This window comes from Lipotes vexillifer, unplaced genomic scaffold (assembly GCF_000442215.2).
Source record: "Lipotes vexillifer unplaced genomic scaffold, Lipotes_vexillifer_v1.1 scaffold704, whole genome shotgun sequence".
Lineage (NCBI taxonomy): Eukaryota > Metazoa > Chordata > Mammalia > Artiodactyla > Lipotidae > Lipotes > Lipotes vexillifer.
Genome location: NW_006771640.1, coordinates 176,200 through 185,171, shown reverse-complemented (window position 1 = coordinate 185,171; position 8,972 = coordinate 176,200). Strand labels below are relative to the sequence as shown.

Sequence of the window (8,972 nt, the reverse complement as noted above, 5' to 3'; positions counted from 1 at the left end):
ATTCCTGCTTGGGCATGTTAATGGCATGTCCTAAACTGAGTAAAAGTCCAGCTCCCATGTGTCAGGGGTTATCCTCACCTCACTTGACTCCTGCCCTTTCTGCTCACTCTGGGCTTCTGTGCTCTCACTGATATAGTTGTCAGCTTTCCACTCGTCCGTATACCATTCTGCTTTGGACGCATTTACTTCTTGCTGCTTGCTGAGAAGCTTCATCAGGAGGCCTGTTCTAGAGATGAGGTTGGCACAGGCCAGCTGCACGTGGGTCTCTGAGCAGTTCATCTTTAAAGTCTGGATGACATGAGAAATGAGCCTTCGTACGTCATTGTTGGGGATGAGGGACCGTAGCTGCTGGTTTAGCTGAGTTTCAACTTGATCACCCGGGGATGTGAGCCCTGGGAAAGTGAAGCCTGTGGGCTTGGAGGATAATTCAGTGCCCGTGTTGTGGTACTCCCATTGTGTTTCGTTGGTGTGATGGACAGTTGGCATACTGTTGTCTGCAGCAACAGTAGAATGTGCAGTGGAGATGTTCCTATGGGTAGTGTTTCCAGGGCCGGTTCCTCCTGGCAGAGTAGAGTTTCCTGTAGAAATAATTTCTTCAGAAACATCTTGTTCAGTATTGTTCTTTTCTGCAGAAGGCTCTGGAAGAGAAAATAATGCTGGAAAAGGCTTTTCCTGAGAGGTCACTTCTCCTGAAGATGAAACAGCTTCTCGTGGAGGGGAATTTATGAGACTCAGTACAGAGAATGGAGGGCTTGCAAGCATCATTCTATTGAGTGAACTTTTCTTTCTGAACTTTCGACTCCTTTTGCCTTTGGGTTTTCTTTGGACCTGATGAGACCTAATTTTATGGAAGATGTATTTTTTTCCAGTATGTGAGGTTAGTTTGAAGTCCTTAATATTTCTAATTCTAGCCTTCGCATCCTCTAAAACATGAAAAGTGTTGGATAAGTCTTTTGATCTGCTTTTAACGTCAGATGGGGATGAAGACTCTGCATTGGAGGACTTTTCCACCAGCTGCCTGGGACTCTGCATCATGAGAAGCTGTTTCAGCTTTCTTGGGGATGGCCTCCTGAGCCTTCTTTCTTTGGCAGTGTTCGCCTCCGATGGCTGGGCATTCTGTTTCCCCCTGACGCTCTCATCTCCCACTGCTTTGATGTGCATTTTCTGTATGCCCCTTGGGCCCTTGAGGACCCTGTTCACGCTCAGCAGCCTTTCCTCTGTACTCTCAGTCTTTGCTAGGCTGTCTTTCTGTGGTTGGGCAGTTTGTAATTTCTTTTGAAAGATGTAGCGTTTAAACGTGGCACTTGAAAGGTTGGAACGTGTACGCGTGGCAGGTTTTTCTTCCTTTTTAACCTCATCCATTTTTTCTTGAGTTTCTGCATCTAAAAAAATTTCTGCAAAATGGAGTTTCCTCAATTTATTTTCATTAGTTAAATTCTTGCTTACAGGTTTAACAGAAGGGCTCCTTGTACTGTTTTGCAAAAGGCCCTGCGGCATATCTCCATCTTGTTTATTTGAGTAAAGAAGTTGAATGAATGGTAATAATGTTGATTCCACATCTCCTAGATTTCCCTCTGAGATATAAGGCAGTATGTAATTCAGTGTACTGATAATATCACTTTTATTATTAAAGTCCAGCTGCTCACTCCTGAAGCCTGACAAGCTGATAGCACTTTTATCTGACAACACCCTCTCTGACTCAATAGTTAGCTCAGTGGTGTTGTTCTTCTTGCGGGCTTGTAACACCTTCATCAACGATCCTTCTGCATTCTGATTAGATGTTTCTTCATCTGTCAAAAAAGAAGGGACTGTTTTTGATCATTGAAAATTGATGGGACAGCTTTTTGTCAGTCCACAGCCAAATAAATTAGGAATCAGTCAAAGTATGAGTGCCACTTAGGAGAAAAAGAAACCCACACTTAAGCCTATGACTGGCAACAACAAAATGTGAAAAAGATATCTCTTGAAAAAGTGGCTACTACTCAGAAAATTCTGTAGCGTGAAATACAGTAACTATATTCAGCATTACTCCACTGGTTCCCAGGGGCCAGTACTCAAGAAAAGCCAAGGCTGCAAGACAAATATTCCCCTACTCAGCTGGACTCTCTGCAGATCTACTGTGACTCCTCACATTCATATACCCCATCCTGTCCTGCCTCAGAGGCAGAGGAGTGTGAGGCTTCCTCTCTCCACCTCTTCAGTGTGCTTGTGTTCTTGCTGCTACCACAGACGACCACGACAACAACCGCCGCTAACAGGTCGTCATCTGGACATGTCCTCCTCCACCCGCCCACCGAGTCCTTTGCTCAGTCCCTGCTTCCATATATCCCAGCGCCCATAACACAAGGATCTATACAGAAAAAAACACTATGTCCGCCCTGGCTCTCTGCTAAAATTTGGGCAGGGATCTGGGGTATAAGTTAAGAGATTTGCCAGATTATATGCCAATGTGGAATGTTCAACAAATCAATGGAATAATACTTGAGGTCTTCAACTGCAGAAGGGAACAGGCAACTCCTGTCAGATGGCTACTTGGCCTCCATTTCATTTTACTTCTAATATTTCCAGCTTTACTTGGGGAACCATCCAAAGCTTCTGACTGCGTGAAGGTAATGTGTACCATTGTGTAGCTGGGCTTCTCTTCCAAAAGGATTAAAAGTAGTTTTGGTGAGGGTCAAAGGAGGACGGGAGGGTCCTGAGAAAGGAGGAGCATGGGCTTGCAGAGAGCCCCAAACTGGGGACAGGAGGTCAGGGCACTAGGGTCATAGCACTTAACACCTCTGATCTTGTTTTTTCTCACCTGTAAAAGGAGATTAAAAATGCCTTTTCTGCCCACATCTGGGGGAGAAGGGAGTAATATAATTAGTAAAAAAAAAGTTGTCTGGGGGAGTTCCCTGGTGGTCTGATGGTTCGGACATGGCACTTTCCCTGCTGTGGCCCGGGTTCAATCCCTGGTTGGGAAACTAAGATCCCACAGGCTGTGTGGCATGGCCAGAAAAAAAAAACTGTGTTGAAAAATCAGCAATATTGTCTTTATATAAGTAGCAAAGTGTTATTTGTACGATGTGCTCTAGATCACTGAAAGAGACTTGTATTCAAGCTACCTGGGCATGAAAGCACATTTTGGAAGTCATCAAGTTAGTGCCAATAAATCTAATATATAGAAAAATAGTTGAAACCCCCTGAGTGTTTTGTGGATAGAAAAGCTTGAGATTCAGAGCAAGCTCAGAGCTAGACCGTCTAAGAATAAACTAGCTCTCCCATCCATTAGAAGGGCTAGGTAACAGCTTCTGGTTATGGAACCAGAAAATCTCAGGCTCCAAATAGGACATAAAACAGCATTACTTGTACTCTTTATAAAATTGCAGAAACACACAAAATAAACAAAAATATATTTACAACTCTCCTATGAGACAAAGAGTACCTGAGACTTAATGTATATAAATCAGTTTACAAAATGTGATGCGCTATATGAGTAAGTTCTCATTTGCAGAGGGCACAGCATAGGATATATGGTCATTAATGTTAATTCCCTTCCCCCTTCCACTCCTTTCTCTTGTTCCTTTATGTATGCGGATCAGTTACATTATTAAGCTAACAATGTACCTGAGCTATTATTAACTTAATAATGTAACCAAGAATCTGATTTTTAGCAAGGGGGTAGTTCTTAGAAACTTAGGGATCTGGAACTCTGAATGAATGAATTAAAATAATGCAATTACATCATTAATTTTAAAATTTATCATCCTTGATTAAAAATAAAAATTAAAAAATTAAATTAAAAATTTATTAGCCCACAATTGAGACTCACCACAACGTGTCATGTCTGTCGGGCATTCACTGTCACAACGCAGCTTGACTGTCTTACAGACAACCTCAATAGTATTTTTAAATTGGCAGAGGCAGCAGGCCATACGGCTAGGTAAGATCCTATAAATGGAAACACTGGTAATTAAATTTGTGATAAAAGAGTTACTTGAGTAGGTAGAAGGGGTAGTCCAAGGCCACCAAAGACCAGTGCAAAAAGGAGTTCTTGGGGCATATGGACTGGAGAACAGGATAGGGGCCAGTTGGCCAATTGCTGCTCTTGACTGTTGTAAATAAATATAGAGGAGGAGGGAGGTGCCCAACAGAAGGATTAGGATGGCAGTAAGTATGGTATTCCTAGAAAAAAAGGGAATAGGGATTAGAATTGGGTGACATTGATCTGTAATTTGATTCAGAATTATCTCCTTCCAACCCCAAAGCCTCACTTTGGGTTGAGAGTACACAGGAAGAAGGCAGACTTCCAAGAAGAGCCGCACCTTCTGGAGTCCCTTTCTCAGTTCCTATTTGTCAGTAGTAAGATATTAGAAATTATTCTCGTAATAAAAAAGCATCATTTGGTTAAACAATAACAGAGATCACATTGGCCAAAGCTAGACAAAAGGAACATTCCAAACAATAACATGATCATTATAATAAGGTATAACACAGTTAATTTTAAAAAAAGCACATGAGCTCATAATGATACTCCAAATGAAAAGTGGGGGAGCTCTTCTTTATAGAATAATGTCAGCTAATAAATGCAAAAGGAATGATAGATTAGGAAAGTGTCATTTTGCAACTATCAATGTAATAATCGATTCAGACAAGGATTATCATTGATGCACAGTTGGGTGAAGAGTTGTTTGAAAGTAGGATCTCCACTGATCCCAAAGTATGGCACCTCATATTATTTATCAATTACCAAGGGGAAAAATAACTTCACAATGGAGAGATATGGAAGATACCACCTTAATCAAGTGATCAAACTTAGCACTGGGCCACCTGAAGTGATGAAGTATGAAGAATACATCACCTATATAGCATTCTTCCCCAAAATGTTTACTTTGAATCAAATGAGGAAACAGACAAATCCAGATTGTGGGACAATTTACAAGACAACTGGCTTAGACTCTTCAAAAAAAATGCCAATGTCATAGAAGACCAAAAAACAAAAATAGTAGGGAAATATTCTAGATTAAAGGAAACAAAGCTATGACATGCAGTGACTAATCTTTAATTGGACCCTGTATCAAAATAAAACAGACTTAAAGAGTGTTATTGGCTACTGGCCAAGATGAAGTATCAAGGACCAATTTAACCTCCCACCTGAAACAATGAAAGCATCAGGCAGAACATGTGAAACAACAGTTTTCAAGAAAATGGACCTCAGGCAATACAGTTCAGTGATCCCCAGGAGATGGAAAATGAATGAAGCGATACCTATAATAGCCCTGACTTACTTCTCTGAGAGAGTTTCCAGGTCATTGTACAGGGAAGAGAAGTCCAGGCCGAGACTGGTATACTCCCTGACTGAGGAAATGGAGTTGAGAGTCTGGGAAAACCAAGGTAACGAGTTCACAAAGCAGAGTATCAGAGAGAAAAGAAGTGCACAGACAAAGAACTCTGGAGATATGCAGAGGGATCTCTTGAGAGTTCAACACAGTATTGGTCAGTACATTTGTGTGAGGAATTACTTGATGCCAGGAAAAGAACCACATGAAAGGATTAATAATAAGAATAACTGGTTATCACACAGGGTTGTAGGAATAGTACCTGTTCCTACAAGTCAGACTGGAAAACCTCATGATACTCAGAAAGGACTTGTCTCAGTAGTTGCAAATAATGAGCTCCAGACTAAAGTCTATGTGGACTCCTACCCAATGAATCTTAACAGCTAGACGTAAAAGAATAAAATTGTTCTGAGTAAATTAACTTCACACAAAACAAAGCCCAAGCATTTTACAGGAATATAAATATATATAGCACACAATAAACTAAACTCACAACATCTGTTATCATATGAAAAATTGCCAAGCATGCAAAGAAGTAGGAAAATATGACCCATACTGAGGAGAAAAGGCAATCAATCAAAACTAACCCATAATCTATACAGATGTTAGAATTGGTAGAAAAGAACATTTAAAAAGGTATTATACATGGGGCTCTCCTGAGCCTGTGCATCCAGAGTCTGTGGTCTGCCACGAGAAAGGCCACAACAGTGAGAGGCCCGCATACCACCAAAAAAAAAAAAAAGTTATTATACATGAAGAAAAGTTATTAGAAGTGTATTTCAGTTGTTAAGAAACCCAGACTAAACACTGAAAATGTTAAGTAGAGGCATGGAAAATGTAAAACAGACCCAAATTGAGCTTCTAGAGATTAAAAACAATGTCTAACTGAAAAAGACATTGAATGAGGTTAATGGCAGATTAGACACTGCAGAAGAAAGGGTCAGTGAACATTAAGGCATTGTAATAGAAACTATCCAAAATGAAACAAAACGTGTAACAAAACAAAACAACAACAAAAATGAATAGAGCATCAGCAAATTGTGCAACAACGTCAAGTGGCCTAATACATGTGTACTTAGAGTCCATGAAGGAGAGGAGAAATACAAAAATTTGAAGAAATAATACCCCAAATTTTTCTACATTGGTAAACACTATAAACACAAAGTCAAGATCAATGAACTTTAAGCATAAGAAACATGGACAAAACTACACCAAGGCACAAAAAATAATCAAATTGCTCAAAACCAGCAATAAAGAGAAAAATTTTAAAGCAGCCAGAGGAAAAAACTATACACTACATACAGAGGAACAAAGATAACAATGACAGCAGAATTCTTGTTGGAAACAATGTAAACGAGAACTCAGTGGAATAACATCTTTAAAGTAGTGAATTGAATTCTATCAAGCTAGAATTCTATACCCACGTCTGTCAAAACAAAAGCAAAATAAAGACTACCTCAGACATACAAAAGCTGAAAGAATTCATTACTAGTAGACTTTCCCTATAAGAAATGTTAAAAGAAGTATTTTTAAGCAGAAGGAAAATGACACCAGATTGGAATATGGATCTACACAAAAGATTAAGAATACTGGAATTGGGACTTCCCTGGTGGTTCAGTGGTTAAGAATCTGCCTGCCAATGCAGGGGACACGGGTTCAATCCCTGGTCAGGCAAGATCCCACATGCCGCAGAACAACTAAGCCCGTACACCACAACTACTGAGCCTGCACTCTAGAGCCTGTGTGCCACAACTACTGAAGCCCACGCACCTAGAGACTGTGCTCTGCAACAAGAGAAGCCACCCAATGAGAAGCCGGTGCACCACAAGGAAGGGTAGCCCCTGCTCGCCGCAACTAGAGAAAGCCCAGGCAAAGCAAAAAAGACCCAACGCAGCAAAAAAATAACTTAAAAAAATACTTTAAAATTTTTTTTCAAGGATTCTAGTCAATCAATATATGTCTCTGACCACAATGGAATTAAATTAGAAATTAAAAATGCTGAAAAAGCTCCAAATATTTGGAAACTAAACAACACACTTCTGAGTAACTTTGTGGTCAAAGAAGAAATCAAAAGGGAAATCAGAAACTATTTTGAACTCACTGAAACTGAAAACATATTATGTCAACATGTGGGATATTCCTAATGCTGTACTCAGCTTCCTCAACTTCCACCTTACACTGGAAAAACAAGAGCAAATTAGTCACAGAGTAAGAGAAGAAAGAACACAATAAAGATCAAAGTAGAAATAAATAAACTGCAAAATAGAAAAGTACTATAGATATTAAAAGGATAATAAGAGAATATTATAGAATACTTTATACCAATAAATTCAAGATGAAATGGACAAATTCCTTGAAAGACATGCACTACTAAAGTTTATTCAAGAATAAAGATATTAAAGAAATTGGATGCGCAGTTTAAAACCTTCCAACAAAGAAAGCTTCAAGCCCAGGTGGCTTAACTGATAAATTCTACCGAACATTTAAGGAATAAAATAATGCCAATTCTACACAAACTCTACCAGAAAGTTGAAGAGAAGGGAATACTTCCCAACTTATTTATGAGGCCAACTTTCACTATACCAAGATTAGACAATGACATTACAAGAAAACTATAGACCAATATCTCTCATGAACTCAGAGGCAAAAATTCTTAACAAAATTTTAGCATATCAAATCCAATAATATATAAAAAGATGATACATCATGACCAAGTGGGGTTTATCTCAAGAATGAAAGGTTGCTTTAATATTTGAAAATCAACTTACCCAACTTAGTACACTACAAAAGAAAAATCAGGACATCTCTGGTGGGGCAGTGGTTAAGAATCCACCTGCCGGTGCAGGGGACATGGGTTTGAACCCTGGTCTGGGAAGATCCCACATGCCATGGAGCAACTAAGCCTGTGCACCACAACTACTGAGCCTGCGTTCTAGAACCCGTGACCCACAACTACTGAGCCCATGTGCCACAACTAGTGAAGCCCATGCACCTAGAGCCCGTGCTCTGCAACAAGAGAAGCCACCGCAGTGAGAAGCCTGCATACTGCAACGAAGAGTAGTCCCTGCTCGCCACAACTAGAGAAAGCCTGCGTGCAGCAAAGAAGACCCAATGCGGCCAAAAATAAATAAACAAATTAAGAAAATAAAAGAAGAGAAAAATCACATAGTCATTGCCATAGATGCAGGAAAAGAATGAAAGAATCTAACATCCATTCCACATTAAAGAAATTAGACTAGGAATGGAAGGAGACTTCCTCAACTTGATAAGTGACTTCTACAAAATACCTAACATCATATTTAATGGCGAAGAACAAAGTACTTTCTCTCCAGGATCAGGACAAAGGCAAGGCTGTCTGCTCTCATTACTTCTATTTGACATTGCACTGAAGGTTCTAGCCAGTGCCATAGGGCAACAAAAAGAAAAGAGATATTCAGAATGGAAAGGACGAAGTAAATCTATCTCTGTTTGCAGATAACATGATTATGTAGAAAACCTGATAGAATCTACAAAAATACTACTGGAACTAATAAATGAGTTTATCAAGTTTGCAGGGTACACAATTAACATACAAAAAGATTAATTTATCTCAACAAACAATCAGAGATCAAAGTTTTAAAATACTACTTATAATAGAATCAAACATATAAAATA

The 8,972-nt window shown here is 39.5% G+C and overlaps 1 protein-coding gene across 1 annotated transcript in view; it reads right to left on the bottom strand.

Moving 5' to 3' along the window:
- Window positions 1-8,972, bottom strand: part of LRRC37B (leucine rich repeat containing 37B) — a 34,917-nt gene that overhangs the window by 2,402 nt on the left and 23,543 nt on the right. Inside the window, exons 9-11 of the mRNA XM_007447059.1 lie at window positions 3,812-3,930; window positions 1,647-1,790; window positions 79-392 (exon numbers count right to left, since the gene is read on the bottom strand). Coding sequence (XP_007447121.1) covers window positions 79-392; window positions 1,647-1,790; window positions 3,812-3,930 — 577 coding nt within the window. The remainder of the gene's footprint in view (window positions 1-78; window positions 393-1,646; window positions 1,791-3,811; window positions 3,931-8,972) is intronic.